Here is a 21,451-nt window from a genome sequence, read left to right on the forward strand (position 1 = left end):
ATCTTCAGCTGCTTCATCAATGACCTTCCCTCTGTCATAAGGTCAGAAGTGGGGATGTTCGCCGATGATTGCACAGTGGTCCCGACCCCCCAGATACTGAAGCAGTCCGTGCTCAAATGCAACAAGATCTGGACAATATCCAGGTTTGGGCTGACAAGTGGCAAGTAACATTCATGCCACACAAATGCCAGACAATGACCATCACCAATAAGAGACACTCGAACCGCTGTTCCTTGATATTCAATGGTATTATCATTACTAAATCCCCCACTGTCAACATCCTTGGGGTTATCATTGACCAGAAACTTAACTGGACTCATCACATAAACAAAGTGGCTACAAGAGCAGGTCAGAGACTAGGCATACTGTCGTGAGTAACTCACTTCCTGACACGCCAAATTCTATCCACCATCTACAAGGCACAAATCAGGAGTGTAATGAAATACTCCCCACTTGCCTGGGTGGGTGCAGCTCCAACAACACTCAAGAAATCTGACACCATCCAGGACAAAGCAACCCGCTTGATTGGCACCACATCTACAAACATTCAATCCCTCCACCACCAGTGCTCAGTAGTGTGTACAAGATGGACTACAGAAATTCACCGAAGATCCTTAGCAGCACCTTCCAAAACCATGACCACTTCCACGAAGGACAAGGGCAGCAGGTACTTGGGAACACCATCACCTGCAAGTTCCTCTCCAAGCCACTCACCACCCAGACTTGGAAATATAACGCCATTCCTTCACAGTCGTTGGATCAAAATCCTGAAATTTCCTCCTTACCGGCATTGTGGGACCACCCACAGCAAGTGGACTGCAGCGTTTCAAGAAGGCAGCTTACCACCACCTTCTCAAGGGCAAATAGGGATGGGCTATCAATGCTGGCCAGCCAGTGACGCCCAAGTCCCACAACTGAATAAATAAAAACAAATTGATGCCCTTTAATAAATAGGATTTGGTGGAGGCTTAAGTGCAGCATAATTATGGATTTGTTGAGTGAACTGGCCTGATTTTGTCCTGTAAATAATTCTTCATTTTTAAGAGGTTGGTTGATTTAACAGTGACTTTTAGAAACTCTGGAGTTTTGCTTTACAATAATATATGCTTATCCCTTGTGTATCATTGGTTAATGAGTTTCAACCACCCCTAGGTCAGTGCTTCAATTTAGAAATTGTCAAACAGGAATGGGATGCCATCAGCTATCTCAAAATTGAATGTTTCTTGAGGTGGTTTCCCCTGAGATTATTTTTATTTTTGCTCTTTGAGATGCTCAATGCAGACTCCTGGTCATTTGACATTATTTTTCACAATAAGTGAATACTTAGGAATAATCAATTTAGAAATCACCTTTTCCGAATGCATTCAGAGGATTGCATTGTAAAATGATACAGTAAGAGCTTATGGTTTTGTAACCTCTATGTGCTGAATGATAGAAAATCACTGTCTCAGCAGGGGGTGGTCAGCTGCCTTGTTGAAGCATTGAAGTCCAATATCCTTCAGGAAAGAATTTCAGGATTTTGACTTAATGATACATTCCCAAGTCAGGATGGTGAATGGTTTGGAGGGAAGCTTACAGGTGATGGTGTACCCATGCTTCTGCTGCCATTATACACCAGATGGAAGTGGCCCTGGGTTTGGAAGGTACTGTCTAAGAAGTCTTGGTGAATTTCTGCAGTACATCTGATTGATGGTACAAACTGCAGCTACTGAGCTTCTGTTATGGACAGAATGGTTTTTTTGGTGGATGTGGTATCAATCAAGTGGGTTGCTTAGTTCTGAATGTTGTCAAGCTTCTTGAATGTTGTTGGAGCTGCACTCATCCAGGTGATTTGGGGGCATCTTGTCAAAATTTTATCTTGTAGCAAGTGAATAGACTTTGAAGAGTCGAGGGATAAATTACTTGCAGCAGATTGTTAGATGCTGTCGGTCAGTATTTATTCTGTATTTACATGACTGGTCCAGCTCAGTTTGCAATCAATGGTAATCCCAGAATGTTGATGGTGGAGGCTTCAGCGACAATGGTAACATCATTGATTGTCAAGTGGTTTTAGCTTGATGCCCTCTTCTTGAAGATGGCCATTGCTTGGCACATGTACGACATGAGTGTTTTTGCCAATTATCAGCCAAATCTTAACATTGTCCAAGTCTTGCTGGATTTGTTCATGGACTGCTTCACTATCTGAAGATATGTCTTGGAGTTGAGATGACTTACCACCAACAAAGACAGCTGCTACTGAGCTTCTGTTGTGGACGGAGCCATCTTCCTTTGTGCCAGGTATGAGTCCAACCAGTGGAAAGTTTTCACCAATCCCCAGTGTCGCTTGTCAGTGTTAGTAAGATGGCATGATCTTGTTTTTAAAGTCTAATACTGAGGTCTTATATTTTAATTTCCAGATACTGTACAATGAATGAAATGAATCTGATGAGCCCTACATCCAAATCAAACTGTTTTGTGTATTTTATCACAAAGCTCTCTCGAATTGCAGGCCGAACAAAATATATTGGATTTCAAGGAGGTATGTTGAACAGGAAAGATGGCGCTGTTTAGCATTGGCACAGTAGCCATGTTTGGTGCAAACTGGCAGGATTTATATGTCATATTTGATGCAGCAAGTAAAGAAAGATGTGGCACAGGAACAAGCTACATATGTGTGTCATGTAAACACTGTTGTTGTCATCAAAAAACCAACTGCTTCACTGCTGTCCTTTAGAGAAGGAAACCTGCCATTCTCACCTGGTCTGGCCTACATGTGACTGTAGACCCACAGTGATATGGTTGACTCTTAATTGCCCTCTGGATAATTAAAGATGGGTTAATAAATGCTGATGCCTGAAGCCTGTGAATTTTTTTTTAAAGAATTTAATATTTGCACATAAATCTTTACGTAGCAGTAACATTCTGTTGCTGCAGTATGAATATAGGAGCTGACCAATGAGGGCAGATCTACTTGTACCTCAGGGGAGTGGATCAAAGATGCTATTGGAGGAGAGGCACCATCCTGTTTGTGACCACGTGTGAAGTATCAGGCCAACTTTCTGGTAAAGTCCCTCTTCTTAAAACCAATTGGCTGAAAATACATAGCAAGGCAGTCAGCATAAGCAAAGAGAGCATATAAATTGGTGTTTATTGTTGTGGCAACACTCTTCAGTTTTGATGTGTATCTTGATTACTGTGCAGGTCAATGGCTTTCCGTCCACATTGATGATATGACCGAATCAGAGGAGATGACCTCCGATTTATCTGCTTTCTATAACACGACTATCAGTGGACTGTTTGTGAAGGCTTTGGGTGCACCAACAGGTAATTTATTGCTTATGTCAGTCTGAGTTGAATTATGTTTCTTGCATTGTTGTAACAAGGAGCATGTTATAAAGTAATAATGTGTTGAGATGCTCAGAGTAAAGCTGTAGCAATTTGCAAATGTAAGTTCCTCTCTGTTTGCTGTCATTTTGAGGCACAGTCATTGGTTTTTTAGCTTCTGTAATTCATGCAGAATTAAAAATGTTTGTACCTGATGATGCAACACTTTTGTTAGCTTTCATAACATAAGAATAAGATATAGGTAATGTTGTTCTCAAAGATTGGACAGACATTTATTGCAGCTCCCGATAACGTGGATATATTTCAATTATAGACACGTCAATGCTTGGGGAAATACTAAGCTGCACAATTACAAACAATAGCACACATCTATCAGTGTGTCATGCTTGAAGTGGCCCAAGTATCATGGAGTCCAAGATGTTATATACCATCAGATCACATGCTATGGTTTGGTGATGATATCATGACTATGTCTGTTAAAAGTATACTGCATGTTACCTGTGTGAGAGATCACACAATGTATACAGCTTCAAAAGAACATTTTGATGTGAAGGAAATGATTCCATCCCGGGCCATCTCTCCCCTTCAAAGCTATCAACACATCACAAAGACATACTGCAACTTTAAGAGAGAGTGAGGCCTGTGCTTCCTATTAGACTGTTGGGAAAATGCAGGTAAATTGCAGTGTGAGACACAGAACAGATCTTTGATGAAACTGGTAATTATTAATAAACACAGAGAATGCAGAAGAAACTCAGCAGGGCTGGCAGCATCTGTGTCAGATAGTATAACCTTTTCCTCAGTACCTAAAGGGGTTGGAAAACAGTGTTTTGTGTTTTTGAAAGAGGAGTATTGAGGGGAACAGATGGTGTCGAGGCCCAGTGCAAAAGACAAAGGGATTGCTAATTGTGGTGGGAGAGAATTAGAGATGTGAAACAGTGTAAATTACAGTGTGGCGCAAGTGAGTACTGCAGATCTGGAGATTAGAGTCAAGAGTGTGGTGTTGGAAAAGCACAGCAGGTCAGGCAGCATCCTAGGAGCAGGAAAATCGACGTTTCTGGCAAAAGCCCTTCATCACTAAATTACAGTGTGACAAGGAGAAAATGGGTCCCCTCCGTGTGGGAGAAGAGTAGAGGATAAACAGTCATGGGACCAATGGATGTGGGGCGTGGAGGAAGAACGTTAATGTGAGGGAAATAGAGAACAGATATCATGTGAAGTTATGGGATTTAGTACTGAATCCTAGAGGCTATAAAGTATCTGAGCTGAAAATGAGGGTTATTCTTCCAGTTTGCTTTGAGTTTGGATGGAACACCGTTGCAGGCTCAGACGGAAATGTTAGCCCTGGAGCTGGTGGTTTATTGAAATGGCAAGCAACTGAGAGATTGGGATCATTCTGATGAACAGTGCAGAGCTGTTTTGCAAAGCGATAGATATTAAAATTTCTGCCCTGGGAGATAATGTATTCATCTACTTTGGGTCATTTTACTACATTAAGGATGTCACAGTAACTTAAATTGATGTAATAAAAGTACTGCAGTGTTTAATTCTGAACCCAAAGATAATGCATAAAAGCCTGAAGGAACTGTAAATCAGGGACAAAAATAGAAATTTCTGGGAAAACTCAGTGGGTCTGGCAGCATCAGTGGAGAGAAATCAGAGTTAACATTTTTGGTCAGGTGACCCTTCCTCACAGATAGTAGAGATAGTTTTTAAAAAGTGTATTAGTGACCTCTGGTGGCAGATAACAGAGGTGCGACAGTTCAAATGGATCCATTAGTTGCCGTTGTCAGATAATTCAGACCAGAACCGTAATTGGTACCTTTCATCTACGAAGTGTTCATTTAAAATACAAAGACCAAAAATGTGTCGTATTCATTCTGAGCGTATGACCATTGGGCACTGTAAATTCTGCAGTATCTAGACTCTACAAATCTCTGCTTTTTCCTTTAGAATTTGATGAGCAGAACACAGATCGAGAAGGTGATGGAAAAGTCAAGGTATAAACTAACTTATGAAATTTTCGTACTGCAGAAATGTTTCTTCAATGTTATTAACCAAACATGAATTAAAAAAGGAACTGTTTACAGCCATTGTAATGGTGCATCGTTTGAAGTTGGATGTTACTTGTGAAATTGTACCATCATAAACCATCCATAATGTTCAACATCAGAGGTTGAATAATGGTAAATGCTTCTCTGTTAAAATGTTTCATTCCAATATTTTCTCCTCCAAATCCAACAGCACTGATTACTTGAAATAAAGGCTGAACATGTTGGAGAAACTCAGCGGGTCTGGCAGCGTCTGTGGAGAGAGAAAAAGAGTGAATACAATATTTCGAGTCTGGTATAACTTAGCTATTCTGAAAAAGAGTCATATCGGGCTCGATATGTTCAACTCTTTCTTTCTTCATTGATGCTGCCAGACCTGGTGAACTTCTCCAGTGCATTCTGTTCTTTATTTCAAATTTCCAGCAGTATTTTGCTTTTATTATATCACTTGTTCTCTATATAAACGAGTACTCACCAGTTACCCTCAATTAATGTGTAATAAGCACTTGCTCATTTGTTTCACTCAACCTCTGGCAATCCCAGACCCTATGGGATCATAACATAGGGCGCTTGGAGATAATTACCACCACTTTCATAAAATCAAACTGAAGGATTTTCCCACACCATTGACTGACAGAGTTGTACAGCACTGAAACAGACCCTTCGGTCTAACTTATCCATGCCAACCTGATATCCTAAATTACTGTAGTCCCATTTACCTGCATTTGGCCCATATCCCTCTAAACCTTTCCTATTCGTCTACCCATCCAGATGCTTTTTAAATGCTGTAATTGTAGCAGCTTTCACCACTTCCTCTGGTACTCATTCCATACATGCACCACCCTCTGCGTGAAAAAGTTGCCCCTTTCAATCTTTCCCTTCTCACCTTAAACCTATGCCCTCTAGTTCTGTATTCCCCTACCTGGAAAAAAGATCGTGTCTATTTACCCTATCTGTGCCCCTCATGATTTTATAAACCTCTGTAAGGTCACCCCTCAGCCCCTGACACTCCAATAAAAACAGTCCCAGCCTATTCAGCCTCTCCCTATAGCTAAAACCCTCCAACCTGGCAATATTCTTGTAAATCTATTCTGAAACCTTTCAGGTTTAAAAACATTTTTGCTATAGCAGGGAGACTAGAATTGGATGCAAGATTCCAAAAGTGGTCTGACCAATGTCTTGTACAACTGCAGCATGACCTCCCAACTCCTATACTCAATGCACTGACTAATAAAGGCAAGCATACCAATGCCACTTAAGTTTCCAGACATAATTCAGTCCCTCTAATGCTGCAAATCAATTGATCTCCATGGCTCACTAAAATCCTATCCTCAGGTTTTGATTCCTGAGAAATCTTGTTTATTTGGGTTTTTCTAGATACTTGTTGCAAACAGATGCAAGGAGCAGTGACAACAATTCACTGTCACAATCCACTTTCCTCTATGTTGCTGACTTTGGCTGAGTGCGAATCCTCAAGCAAGTGGCCCTTACTCATTGGGTCAGATGTGGCTCAGTGTAATATACCCAGCTACCTTTCCCCCAGCCGCACCCCGACCCCCACCCATTTATCTCTCATTCCCCTTCCCCCTCCTCATTCCTGATGAAGGGCTTATGCCCAATACATCGACTCTCCTGCTCCTCGGATGCTGCCAGACTGGCTGTGCTTTATCCAGCACCACACTCTCGACTCTGAATCTCCAGCATCTGCAGTCCTCACGATCTCCCAGCCTCTGGTTCAGAACATTCTGGGCTTAAGTGCCACTTTAGTGAGTGAGCATCTCATCAAGGGTGACACCTCAGCGTGTAGCAAGGAAAGAATGCTGCTTTGTCTGAGGCACTGCGTTTCAACTGAGCTGTTAAATCGAAGCCTCTCGAGATAGAAACAATCAGGTCTTACCACCCATTATGTGGAGGAGCCGGTGTTGGACTGAGGTGGACAAAGAACACCAGGTTATAGTCCAACAGGTTTATTTGGAAGCACTGCTCCTTCATCAGTAGTTGTGGAACAGGATCATAAGACACAGAATGTATCGCAAAAAATTACAGTGTCATGCAACTGAAATTATATATTAAACAATCCTGGATTGCTGTTAAGTCTTTCTTCTGTTAGAATGGGTTGCAGGTTTTAGTTCATTAATAGGTAAATCCCAGAACTTCTTTTACGTCATATTCTCAAGATAACTTAAAAAATATGTGAAATCTCAGCTCAGACAATGCTTTAAAGCTGTGAGGTTAGAGTGTGTCTGTATCTCAATTTTGAGTCAGACTGGTTCTATTTCCAAAGTAGGAGTTTACAAAATATTACATAGATTGACTGCCTGAAGATTGTGCACTTGTTGAGTAAAGTCGTATATATCTGCAAATATAATTCTGCAAATGAAAATTCTCCCCATAGACTTATATGTGTGTGTGTGTGTGCATGAGAGAGAAAGAGAGTGTGATTGTGCATATCAGAGAGTGCGTGTTTGCGTGTGTGAAAGCTTGGTAAAGTGTATATGTGAGTGTGATGGAATATCAGCCTGTGAGAGGGTGTGTGCATGGATGTGAGTGTGGGGTGTGAGTGTGTGTGTGTGTGAATGTAGTGGACTGGGGTCACTTTTACTGAGACATGAATCCAGTGTCCCAGTTGAGACCATCCTCATGGCCACCAGCCTTTGCTTGGCCATTCTGCATTGTTGGGTATCCCGAAGTCTGTCTCATGCATGCACACACACATATAAGTCTATGGGGTAAATTTTCATTTGCAGAATTATATTTGCAGATACATTTGACTTTGCTCAAAAAGCACACAATCTACGGGCAGTCAATCCATGCAATATTTTAAAAATTCCTACTTTGGAAATAGAACTAGTCTGACTCAAGATTGAGATACAGACAGTCTCTAACCTCTCACCTTTAATGCATTGTCTGAGCTGAGAGGACCCTTTTTTTTAATAAATCCGTAAGATATGTTGAGAATGTGACTTCAAAGAAGTTCTGGCATTTACATGTTAGTGAACCAAAACCTGGAACCCATTATAAAATATGAAAGACTTAACAACAATCTAGGTTTGTTCAATATATCATTTCAGTTGCATGACACTGTAATCTTTTGCTATAAATTCTGTGTCTTACGATCCTGTTCCACAGCTACCTGATGAAGGAGCAGTGCTCAGAAACCTAGTGCTTCCAAGTAAACCTGTTTGGACTATAACCTGGTGTTATGTGATTTTTAATTTTGTCACATGTTGATAGCCGTGGAGGAAAGTCTCTGAAGTACTCGATAATATTTACACTTCAAACCACATCATTAAACCATTCCGTTGTTTGTGTGACCTGACCATCCCCTTTGTAGTTGGATGGACAGTTAGTTTGCGATGTAAGGTGATGCCAACAGTGTGGGTTCAATTCCTGCACCGGCTTAGGTTATCCTGAGGGATTCTCTTCCTCCCCCTTGCCTGAGGCCTGGTGACCAGTCACCTCTCTCCCTGTCTCTCTCTTTCTAATGAAAGAGCGCTCCTCTGGGATGTTGGAGACTTTATGCTCTGCTCAGATTGACAATCATGTTTGCCTCCACTCCATTTCAGAAAGTAAAGCATATTGAAGGTGCTGAGGGTTTGCAAAGTGTGACAGAAATGCAAGCTATTCCTTCTCTGTTTCTTCTGGAATTTACTTTTTCTTTTGTAATTGTTTGTCAACAGGCAAAACCAAGCATTCTCAACACAACATTCCTGTTACAAAGCTGCACACAGAGTGCAGTGAGTAAAATACGTGATGGGGACGATGGATCCAGTCGAAATACTGACCGTGTTCAGGTCCTCCTGGATCTCCTGAGAGAAGAAGGGGAGTGTGAGGGTGAGCCTGGACACTATGTGTTATTGAAAAAGCTTGCATTTTGCTAGTTCAAATTGCCGCTGTAACTTTAATACCGGTGCCAGACAGTTTCAGTCTCACATTGACATGGAACGTGTATCATGTAAATGGGATGTTCAGTCCAGTTAACTTCATGGAATCTCCCTGTCGTGGAAAGTCCAGCTCAGTTTACACTGCACAAGCATAACTGGTGATCATTGTAATGCATCTTTATTTAATAATGTGCAACTGCTGCTGAATAATATAATGGAAGAATGGTAAGTCACAATCTTGTTGGTTATGTCTGTGAGCATTTGTAAAGAATTGTCATTGCTAAAGGACTCAGCATTATCACTAACTTGAAGGGTTGGTGTCCATTTCATGTCAGGTTGGTGTGTTGTTCTGTGAGCTATTTTTCACTCCAGCCTTGAAGAAGGATAATTACATTCCCCCTCTGCTCAGTGACTAATCTGAACATTCCCACAGAGAGGAATGTGTAATTTGCTGCATCACACAGTTGGTTTGGCGGGTTAATTTGGAAGCTTTGGATGTAAATAACTGGCTCTGGGAGAAGCTGGCCAGTGATTCAGTTTGTTTTTAGTTGTTAGTCAGTTCTACAGTCTATAACCATGCAGCATAGACTCACATACTATCTGAGGGGTGATAACTGTATACCCAGTATCAATGCAGTTAGTTATTCAGTCTTAAGCCAATGTAATCTGTTAGCTTTCTATAATGTAACAAACAATTTCTTGTTAAGTCAAGTAACTCTTCTGCTGAAGCCATATTTGTGTTTGATCCTAACCATTTGATACAAGTAAACCCCGCGGACTAGTTTTACAAGAAGGGTTGGTGGCAGAAAACATAAACGAGGAAGGACCTAGCAGAGCATGGTGTCACCTGCAGGCATCTCTTGCAGCACAGTTTGTCTTTCTGTAGCACAATTAGCATAATGAAATGTTGCAAGGTGCTTCACAGATTGGGCCTTAAAATTTACTTTTCCACCATTGAGCAAACGCCTTCTGCTGATGCAACACTATTTTATGTGTCATTTGTTACTGATCGGATCATATGCTGCTCCTTTTTCATTATCGTTGACAAACACATTTGGATTGATGTGAGTTTGGCTGTGGCAGAGTTAATATTTACTGCATTGCACAATTTTAAAGTGCTTTTGCACCAAGGCTGATTTTGTCCACATCAATACTTTGATATTAAAGCCGTGTGGTAATTGTCTGTGTTTGTGTTTTAAACAGCACAATTTTTGAGGACGGTAGCAGAGAGACTGACACTACAGCTGCAAGAACAGGAGGAGATATCACTAAATCCAAAGGAATGGATGTGCAATGAGGCTAAGAAAATCAGCGCTCTGCAGGAGGGTGGCACATTCAGGTAGCTTGCTGAGCTGTGTGGGGTTCACAATATTGGTGGACCTTCTGCTGTAGGTGATAGTGGATTACATTCAGAACCTGTACCCCTGGACCAGAATGCAGCAGCCTGACCTGTGATTCATCTTCACATTCACTCAGGGTCTGTGCCAACTCTTATTGCTAAGAAAATAATCGGTGCACCACCAGTGATTTTTTTTCTGTTAACTGCCCCTTGTTCATGTGAAACAGAACATTTACTGGAAGATGGTATCTTTGAGATGCCTTTAAAGAGAATGGCAGTGACACCCTTTAGTAACAACAACAGAAACTTCTGGAAAAGCTCAGCAGGTCTGGCAGCACCTGTGGAGAGGAATCAGATTTAACGTTTCCGGTCGAGTGACCTTTCCTCAGAGCTGGACCCGCAACATTACATCTGATTTCTCTCCACAGATGCTGCCAGACCTGCTGAGCCTTTCCAGCAGTTTCTGTTTTTGTTTCCAATTTCCAGTATCCACAATTCTTTTGGTTTTTATTCCCACTTTTTTAGTCTTCAGCGCAGTGAGCTGAAGGATAGACTGGTTAATTGATGGGGGATTGTCTTCCAAGTAGACTTACTATATTCCTGTTAGTATAGATTAGTATTCCTTTCCCCTTGTAATTCCCTATTTGTCTCAATCGTGGCGTTTCATTGCTGAGGCAGTGAACACCTATAAGTCACATTACTGAAGATAACCTAATGTTATCCAAATGTTTGTGCTCAATCTTTATTTACATTTACAAACTCAAATGTTCCTGTCTAGAGCCACTGAGTCTTGATGGTTACCACCACTGAACAAGAGAGTCATTCGAATAGACTAGGGATGTGATGGCCTTTACCCAGCACAGATGCTGGTGGGTGAAGGGGATGAGTGGAGGGACTATGCTGAAATTCAAATTGCTGGATGGGTAGGAGAGAGCAGTGCTGCAGAGCCATCATTTTGTGTGTGATCTGTGTCGACCAAAGGCCTGAGCCACATTTGGCCTTTTTAACCAACCTCCAGGGTTTGGTCATGATGGAGTAAGGCTAGGGTTTACCTCTTTCTAGGAGAAAGCGAGGACTGCAGATGCTGGCGATCAGAGTCGAGAGTGTGGCGCTGGAAACGGACAGCAGGTCAGACAGCATCCTGACTCACCTGCTCCTCGGATGCTGCCTGACCCGCTGTGCTTTTCCAGCGCCATACTCTCGATGTTTACCTTTTCCTCTCAGGTGTACAGCAGGTGTACCTGGGCTCTCCAAAAGGTGCCGGAGGAGTTAACGCCAGAAGGTCATGGCAGTGGTGACCATTTCCATGTCTCAGGCCCTGAGAAAGACTACCAACAGGGTTGTGGACTTGATGAAATGATGAGCAGACAGTTGTGTGAGAGAGGCCACTCCAACCAGTAGCTGACTGAGCGCCACAAATCTCACCTGATAAAACACTTCAACTGAAAATGAGATAGTTCTGCCCATATATTACTTGGAACAGACATTGGATGGTTATTGCAAAACTCGGTAAATTCCTGGGTACAACTGATAAATATCAGAGTGTGATATGTGAACATTAAGCATTTGTAGAGAAAGTTTGCTGATGGACATTCTGTCCCACTGAATGGTTGCTGCAGTTCCTTGCATGATTTATTTCAGCACTTCGCACATATAAAAGGCTCATGATGGGGATTGGAATTCTATGCAGATCTTACCTCTCCTTTCTGAACGAGTCACTGCCATGCTGACAAAGATTTAAGCTGCATTGGCACAATATGGGAACTCCAGGCCCAATAGCTTAGGTAAAAGGGAACTGTATATTTGAAAATATAAGCACCATCTTTTTTATATACAACATATGCATTCATTTCCTTTTGCATCAATAATGTAGACACACACTCTGGAAATGCATTCAGAAGATGGTTACCCCAAATCTGGCCCTGATGATTTCGATCCTAGACAGAGACTATAACTTGAATCTTTTGGTGGATCGTAAAGTGAACAAAGAAATTAAACAGCTCTGGCTCAACATTTTTAAAGATACTCAGATACTGAGAGTATCTCACCAACAGCGAAGCTCAGGGTAAGAATGCCTTCCATAGGTGGTTGTGTATCTTTTAGTGCTGCTAATTTGTACCATCAGGTGAAATAGATTTTATTTGAGTAAATTCAATTCATTTGTTGTGCAAAACAAAATTATAATTGGAAAATATGTTTTTTCTTTCTGACCAATTAAGTGGAAGTTTTCTGTCTTCACAAGATTCTGTAACACAAGAAAACCATCTTTTGAAAGGGAACAACTTACACTGCATGAAAAAAGGCAATGATCAGTGGAACAATCAACTCGCACAATGTTTTTTTTAGATTAGATTACTTAAGATTACTTACCATTTTTAGATTAGATTACTTACAGTGTGGAAACAGGCCCTTCGGCCCAACAAGTCCACACCAACCCGCCGAAGCGCAAACCACCCAGACCCATTCCCCTACATTTACCCCTTCACCTAACACTACAGGCAATTTAGCATGGCCAATTCACCTAACCTGCACATTTTTGGAGTGTGGGAGGAAACCGGAGCACCCGGAGGAAACCCACGCAGACACAGGGAGAACATGCAAACTCCACACAGAGTCGCCTGAGGCGGGAATTGAACCTGGGTCTCTGGCGCTGTGAGGCAGCAGTGCTAACCACTGTGCCAACGTGCCGCCCACCACGTTGTTGTGGCTTTCCATCAAATGTTGATTTTTCTTGTGTTTCTGTGTGTGTGCGCGCGCACACGAGTGAGTGAGTGTGTGTGTTTGTGTCCGCACGTGAGTGTGTGTATGTGTGCGCGCGCATGAATGAGTGTGTGTGTGTTCAATATAATTACAATGTCCTAATGTACATGGCATTGTTTTTCCATTAGGCCAAAGACAGAGGAAATAACAGTCAGTCACAAAATGAATAAAGTTTGTGAAGGAATTTCCTGTGCTGCCCCTTTCAGCTGGTTGATCAAAGAATACATTGACCACTTCTGGGTTGAATTTCACTATTTGGAAGGTATTGCTTGCTTTAAACTCAGTTAATTAAAGTCTAATTTTTAACAATGATTAAAGAAAAGCACATGCCTTCACATGCCAGGTGATCAAACTCGACTGTTGTTATATGTTTGATTGATAACAAAATTCCAATGGTCTTTTTGAAGTTGTGGAAAACCTAATGTAAAGATGCTGCTGTTGGAGGAGTATGGTGCTGGTATTTGCTTCCGTATTTTATTGAGTTATTGAGACCCATGTACAGGCATCCTACATCTATCAGAATACATATACCGTTTTTCGCTGTTGTCTTGTGTATTAGATTAGATTAGATTACATTACAGTGTGAAAACAGGCCCTTCGGCCCAACAAGTCACACCGACCCGCCGAAGCGCAACCCACCCATACCCCTACATTTATCCCTTACCTAACACTTCGGGCAATTTTGCATGGCCAATTCACCTGACCTGCACATCTTTGGACTGTGGGAGGAAACCGGAGCACCGGGAGGAAACCCACGCAGACACAGGAAGAACGTGCAAACTCCACACAGTCAGTCGCCTGAGGCGGGAATTGAACCCGTGTCTCAGGCGCTGTGAGGCAGCAGTGCTAACCACTGTGCCACCGTGCCTCCCCGTGCCGCCCTGTGTATATGTCTGTCCGTTATCAGTTTCAGCATGGACTGTTAGTCATCCCCTTAATATATGCTGGGTGCATTAGTTTAAATGAAATCCAACCTGGATCCATTCTAATTTTACAGAAAAATTTATTTTGTCTCATTATTTTTAATTGGCATTTCTAGGGAAAAAAAACTGACAAGACCTTCCAACATTAAATACGACCATAAGAAATAGGAGCAGGAGTAGACTGTTCAGTTCCTTGAGCCTGCTTCGCCATTCAGTGGGATATTACTTGTCAATGAAACACAGAATGCTAGCACACAAGGTGCAGCAAGTAAGCCGGAATGTTAACCCTGTTTTAATGGTTTTAGATGCAAGTCTTACTGCAATAGCACAAGGTGAGACCACCTCTGGAGTACAGTAAGCTATTTTGATCCTCTTATTTAAGGAAAAATATCATTTCATTTGAGACAGTTCAGAGCAGGTTCACTAGGATGGAGAGATTTTTTTCTGAACAATGGCTAAACAGGTTGGGACTCTTCTCACTAGAATTGAGAAGGATGAGTGCTGATCTCATTGAAGCATTTAAGATTCTTCAGGGGCTTGACAGGGTAAATGCTGACATTCCCTACTTGGGAGAGTCTAGGGCCAAAGGGCATAGCCTCAGAATAAGGGGGCACCAATTTAAGACTGAGATGAGGAGAAATTTCTTCTCTCATAGTCTTTGGAAGTCAAAGCTATGAGAACAGATTCCTTATGATCATTAGGATCTTAGTGGGATGTTGTTGAGAAAGATCTGGTTATTTAAATTCCTTCCATATATATTTTAAATAATTCTCAAGGTAATCGCATCTTTTCGATTTTACATTAATTACAAAAAAAAATTTAAATGCATGCGTAAAAAGGTGTTCTTTTTAATCTCGCATTCTTGGAATATGTAAAGAATTATGTATTCAAAATTCATTAAGACATTTGTGACCAAAGGGTATTTTCACTGTGTGAGGGAGTTTCAGCTTGTGAGCAGGAACATCCCAAAGTATGTCTGCAATCTCAGTGTAGCCAAAAAATACAATTCAGAATTTTCATCTGTACTGATTATGTAAATATATATCTTGCACTAATTTTTGGTTGTCAAAAGTGTTTTACAACTGCTGATTTTCTTTAAATGCCGATTACTGACAATTCCTCTTAGAATTTATATGTTTGATTGATATGCCAAAATTCTGTCTTACCAAATGTCTTGAATTTTTTTGTTACCTCTAGCCCTAACTTTTTAATACCCTCGCAGCCAGCCTTCCATCCATATCCTTTTTTAACCTATTCCTATCTCATAATACCTTTTAGCTCAATACCTCCTCTAGATTCTCTGCATTTTCCTAATTCTAACTTCTTGTTCATCTATAATTTCAATTATGTATGGCTGTGTCTTCAGATGGCAAAGTCCTAAGATTGAGAATTCCATATATTAACCGCTCAAATACACTGCTCAAGGCACTACAAAAATGCCTTTTTTGTTTTGAAGAACTTGCACCTGTTGCTAAAGATTCAGCATGTGTTTTAGATTTTATTTGGTTCTGTATATGACTTCAAGGTAACATTAGAAAATATTCCTCACATTCAGGGACAGCCGACAGAGACAGAGCAAAAATGATGAAGTTTGTTGACAGTTTCAATGAAAGTAAACTTGGACAGTATCTTGGATGTCAAAGTGAAGATGCAAAGAGTGACCTTGGTCAGCGATACCTGACTGATTTCATTTTGATGACCATAAATGTCTCATCGTCTGCTGAAGTTGAGGTAAATTTGATAATATTTGTGAAAACAAAAATGCTTCTTTTATCTTTCCCCACTAATCCATTTTAACTGGGCAGACAGAGGGCAACACGGTGGCAAAGCTACAGTGCCAGTTCGATTCCAGCATCAAGCGACTATCTGAGTGAAGTTTGCGCATTCTCCCCATGTCTGCATGGGTTTCCTATGGATGCTTTGGTTTCCTCCCACAGTCCAAGGATAGGTGGATTGGTCCTGCTAAGTTGCCCATTGTGTTCAGGGATGTGCAGGCCAGGTGACTTATCCATGGAGATAGGGTAGAGAGTGGGTCAGAGTAGGATGCTTTTTGGAGGGTTGGTGTGAACTCAATGGGCTGAATGGCCTACTTCCACACTGTAGGGATTCGGTGACAATGTTTTACTTGAACTTCCAATTTCTTTACCTGTGTATGTCTTTGATATCCCACAGCAGCTGGAAAGATTGTAAATTAGTTATAAATCCCTCCACAATATGTATCAGTAAGGTTGCAGATTGTCCTCTCACATTCCTCAGTGAAGTGAATGGGAATCAGCACTTCATTCCATTATATATAGTACTGGAGTGATGACACCTCACATACCTCACCTCACTGGCATTAAGGGAACATTCAAAAGTGAAACCACTCATCTCAGGTGATAAATTCTGGGACTATTCTATCTGGCATTTTGCTGCAAATGTAAAATGAAGTGGTTTCCAATTAAAATGAGTGTCAGGATTGTGAGCATTATAGAACATCAAAACATGACAAGGGTGTGCTAGAAATGAAAATACTCCACTCTTAACCATCAGTGGAGTACTCGCATCTCGAAACAAAATGTAACTCATACAGGTGAAAATGATACAGGCAAAAAATATGAACTGAACACTGAGATTCCAAACTCTCTTCAGATGTATTAAATATGTTTATTATATACTGAAAAAGTGTTTCTTAATTCAACATGGTTAAAGGGTGGGACCAGTCAGTTCTGATAAGAATGCTGATCCCACATCACCCTCACTTGTTCAGGGAGAGGTAATGAACTGTTTCCTTTTCTATGTAGTGCAATCAGGGGGCTACTGATGTGGGTTAACATGTCTTTCAAAATTCATTCATGAGATGTGATTAGGCCAGCATTTATTACCCATTCCTAGTCACCCAGAGGGCAGTTAAGGGTCAACCACATTCTGTGACTTTGGAGTCACATTTAGGTCTGACCCGGCAAGGATGGCAGATTTCCTGCACTGAAAGTCATTAATGAATGACATAAGTTTTTAGGACAGTTGACATGGATCCCATTAGGCTAGCTTTTTCTTCCAGCTTTTACTGAATTCAAATTTCACCATTTGCTAACTTTTGGGATTCAAACCCACATCCCCAGAACATTAGCCTGGAGGCTCTGGATTACAGGCCTGCTGACGTTGCAACTACATCACTCATCTTCCCCCCAAAGCTGTGCAGTTGATGCTATAAAACACTACACTCCTGGCCAGCTTGTCTAATTGGCTGCTATAAAGACCCATTATGCACATCCTGGAAATAAAACAAAGAGCTGTAGACTCTGCAAATCTGAAACAAAAAACAGAAATTGCCAGGGAATTATAGCAGGTCTAGCAGTAGTGAAGAAGGGTCACTGGACTCAGAATGTCAACTCTGCTTTCCCTCGCTACGAATGCCATCAGACCTGCTGAGTTTCTCCAGCAATTTCTGTTTCTGATGCACGTCGTGGACCTCCACTGAGCTTGTTCTACTCCAAAATTGCACTTTCTCCTGTCGTGGAGAAGGAATTCTAAATATTTCGCTGTGGTGACCTTGAATTTCCCCAGATCTCCGTCAGCTGCATCATCATAACATGGCCAGAAGTGCAGCAGGTTTTCAATACAGTTCTGGCAAAGTTCTGACAATACAGTACCTGAAAAATGGGAGCAAGCTTCAGGCAGCTGACAATTTTAAATTATTTTTGATTGAAAGCAATACAATGCAACTTCATTAAATGTTATTTTCTACACTGTATTTTTATTAAAGGTTTTCAAGATTGCATTTGTTTCCTGCATGAATGAGCTTCACAATGATTGTGATCTGACCCTTCAAGAGCAATCACCTCCCTGGATACACATTGCCTACAATGTTTTCAAAAACCGCCTGCATAATTTGTCCAAGACAATTTCACTCTATCCAATAATCCTGGAACACATTTATTGTTATCTACAAGGAACAGTGAGTTCAAAACCTCAGCAAATGGTGAGTCTTATAAAAAAATTGCAAACTAATTAAAGCTTATGAAGCATTGATAGTAAAACACAAGATTCTTTTAAGTCTTGTTTTGAAGTCAATATTATATATGTGGCCACATTTATTCAACCCTTTTACTGATTAGACAGACACATTTTATTTCGTCCTTCAGCCATTCAGTGTTAACTGTACTTTGAATATATGATAATTAACCAAAAAGATTGATGAGGGCGTAGTGGTAGATGTTTACTTGGACTTTACTTGGATTTAGTAACACCTTTGACAAGGTTCTGCATGGTAGATTAATTAATTAAAGTTGGATCACGTGGGATTCAGGGTGAGCTTGCCAATTGGATACAAAGTTGGCCTTATAGTAGACGACAGAGGGTGATGGTGAAGGCTTGTTTTTCAGACTGAAGGCCTTTGGCCAGTGGTGTTCCACATGGAGCAGAACTGGGTCCACTTTTGTTTGTCATTTATATAAGTGATTTGGATGAGCATATAGTGGACATGGTTAGTAAGTTTGCAGGTGACATCAAGATTGGTGGCATTGTGGACGGTGAAGAAGGTTATCTAAGATTACAAAGCGATCTTGATCAACTGAGTCAATGGGCTGAGAAGTGGCAGGTGGAGTTTAATTTGGATAAATGTGAAATATTGTATTTTGGCAATACAAACAAGGACAGGACTTATACAATTAACAGTAGAGCCCTGGCTAGTGTTGTAGAACAGAGAGACCTAGGAGTTCAGGTACATATACTTTGAAATTTGCATCACATCTAGACAGGATGGTTAAGAAGGTGTTCAATACACTTGCCTTCATTGCTCAGACCTTTGAGTATAGGCGTTGGGACATCATATTGAGGCTGTAGAGAAACATTGATGAAGCCTCTTCTGGAGTAATGTGTGCTGTTCTGGTTGCCTGCTACAGGGAGGATATATTTAAACTGGAGAGGGTTCAGAAAAGATTTACTAGAATGTTGCTGTGAATGGAGGGTTTGAGATATAAAAATAGACTGGAAAGTCAAGGGCTTTTTTCACTGGTGCGTAGGAGGTTGAGAGGTGACCTTATTGAGGTTTGTAAAATCATGAGGGGCATAGATAAGGTGAAAGACAAGGATCTTTTCCCTAGGCTGGGGGTGTTCAAAACTAGGGGGCATGTTTATAAAGGTGAGAGGAGAAATATTTTAAAGGACATGAGGGGCAAGTATTTCATTTTGAGAGTAATTTGTATCTGAAATTAATTGCCAGAGGAAGGGTTGGATGATGGTACAGTTAAAAGACATTTGGATAAGTTCATGAGTATGAAAAGTTTGGAAGGATATGAGCCAATCACAGGCAGGCAGGACTAGTTTAGTTTGGGAACATGGTCGGCGTGGACTGGTTGGACCGAAGGATCTGTTACTGTGCTGTATGACTCTATGATTCTATGATATACATGTGTTATTTAATTAAAGGCTTCCCTTATGCAGGAACAGGAGTCATCCATTCAGTCTGTCAAATCTGTTCCACCACACAATCAGATCACAGCTGATTGTGGCCTAACTAATTCCCCTTGGCCCATATCCCTTAATACTTTTGTTTAACAAAAAAATTATCTGTTTCAGATTTAAAATTAACATTTGCTCTAGCATGTTATGGAGAGTTCCAAATCTCTACCATCCTTTGTATATAAAAGTGCTTCAAAATATGAACTGTCTGGCCCCTAATTCTCAGACTACACCCCCTCGCTCTCAAATCCTTAACCAGTCAGAGTAGTTTATCTTTATCAACCCTGTCTTTTCCTGTTAATACTATATTTAATTTGTATGTTTTTCCATCCTGTAACCCTGGCTTTCATTCCATTGAATGCTTAACTTTGCTAGTTGTATTTGTGAGTTAAATGGAGTGAAGTTATGAGAGTGTCTCTCGCCTCATCAGTGACAGCCTGGAGAAACAGCAGGATTATGATAATCAACTAGCTATCTCTTTTGGTTCTCTGTTTCTTCCAGTTGATTTATTTGAATTAAAATAGCCTAAAGGAACAGTGATTTTCTTGAATCTAATGAGATAACAATACTATTCAGTGCAATGAACAATAATTGTGGGTTGTGAAGAGCAAAGTTGAATTCAATATATTTCAACTTCTGGCCAATACCGCTCTGCTCCTGTTGTTATTTGTTGGTTGCTGAAGAGGTTAAAGGGTATATTCAGGATAGCATCGCCCGAGTGTGACAACTTTTAACATGGAGCAAGTGTTGCGCGCCATCTTGACAGAATTAAACCCAGTGGCAAGGAAACCGAGCTAACTGGGAAGCCTTGTTCTTCTGCAATCTTTGTCTGCCACGTCACCAGTGAGATCATCCAGATGATGTGTCTCCCTTTGTCTATTCTGCAGCTGAGGACTTGTTTGCCAGAGCCCTGTCTGCTGAGTTCTTCCAGGATTCCTCACATACCTTCACAACTGAAGTCCAGGACATATGGAGTCCCATTGTACTTGCCCTGTTTTGATTGACCATTTTTAATTCCATGCCTAGATTCCATGCCCAGGATGAGGGAATGGATTTTAGATTATAAATGTTGGTCAGCCCACTCATGAAGAGCTGACTATTTCTTGATGAAAATATTGAAAATTTCATAGCCTTTTAAAGGCTTGGCCCATGGTAAAAAGAAGTGAGCAGTCCTAGCTTATTACATTCACCGTTTTTGTTAGTCAAGTAAAGGATGAGATGAAGCATGAAATTACAACAAAGAAAATCGACATGAAGTTCTTATCTTTCCCACTTATTTAGAATTGAATACTTAATGAAGGGAATGCCTCATCACAAGTGCAATATTTCTGCTTAATTTTCAGATGCTTGACATATTTACAATTTCTGCTTGTGCTGAAAAAGCTCAAGCTGTAAACATTGTGGGGCTCAAGAGTTGTAAGGAACTAGTGGAAATAATGGAAACAGTGCAGCCATCAGTTGAACTCATTCATGATAAAAGCTACATCAAAGCATGCGGACCATTATGTCAGCAAATCATTGGTGAAATCAGGCAAGATTCACTTTTTGTTCAACTTGTGAAGACACTGTTTATAGATATGCTGTTCCAAGTTGCACATATCCTCACCCCAACCCAGGTCTATGGCTATGTTATATTTCAGGCATTAAGGTGCCAAGGTGGCTTAGTGGTTAGCACTGCTACCTCACAGTGTCAGAGAGTTGGGTTTGATTCCACCTTTGGGCAACTGT

General features: G+C 41.0%; 1 protein-coding gene across 2 annotated transcripts in view; it reads left to right on the plus strand.

Annotated features, from left to right (window-relative positions):
• Positions 1 to 21,451, plus strand: part of LOC122562201 (E3 ubiquitin-protein ligase rnf213-alpha-like) — a 156,764-nt gene that overhangs the window by 87,094 nt on the left and 48,219 nt on the right. For both annotated transcript variants that reach the window (XM_043714879.2, XM_043714880.2), the window contains 10 exons: positions 2,397 to 2,518; positions 3,181 to 3,303; positions 5,278 to 5,324; positions 9,056 to 9,209; positions 10,463 to 10,598; positions 12,472 to 12,663; positions 13,487 to 13,620; positions 15,837 to 16,012; positions 18,027 to 18,242; positions 21,067 to 21,254. In XM_043714879.2, the coding sequence (XP_043570814.2) occupies positions 2,397 to 2,518; positions 3,181 to 3,303; positions 5,278 to 5,324; positions 9,056 to 9,209; positions 10,463 to 10,598; positions 12,472 to 12,663; positions 13,487 to 13,620; positions 15,837 to 16,012; positions 18,027 to 18,242; positions 21,067 to 21,254 (1,488 nt within the window). The remainder of the gene's footprint in view (positions 1 to 2,396; positions 2,519 to 3,180; positions 3,304 to 5,277; positions 5,325 to 9,055; positions 9,210 to 10,462; positions 10,599 to 12,471; positions 12,664 to 13,486; positions 13,621 to 15,836; positions 16,013 to 18,026; positions 18,243 to 21,066; positions 21,255 to 21,451) is intronic.

Source organism: Chiloscyllium plagiosum, unplaced genomic scaffold, assembly GCF_037043375.1.
Source record: "Chiloscyllium plagiosum isolate Xiang-an unplaced genomic scaffold, Cpla_swu_hap1 HiC_scaffold_25, whole genome shotgun sequence".
In the NCBI taxonomy this organism is placed as follows: Eukaryota; Metazoa; Chordata; class Chondrichthyes; order Orectolobiformes; family Hemiscylliidae; genus Chiloscyllium; species Chiloscyllium plagiosum.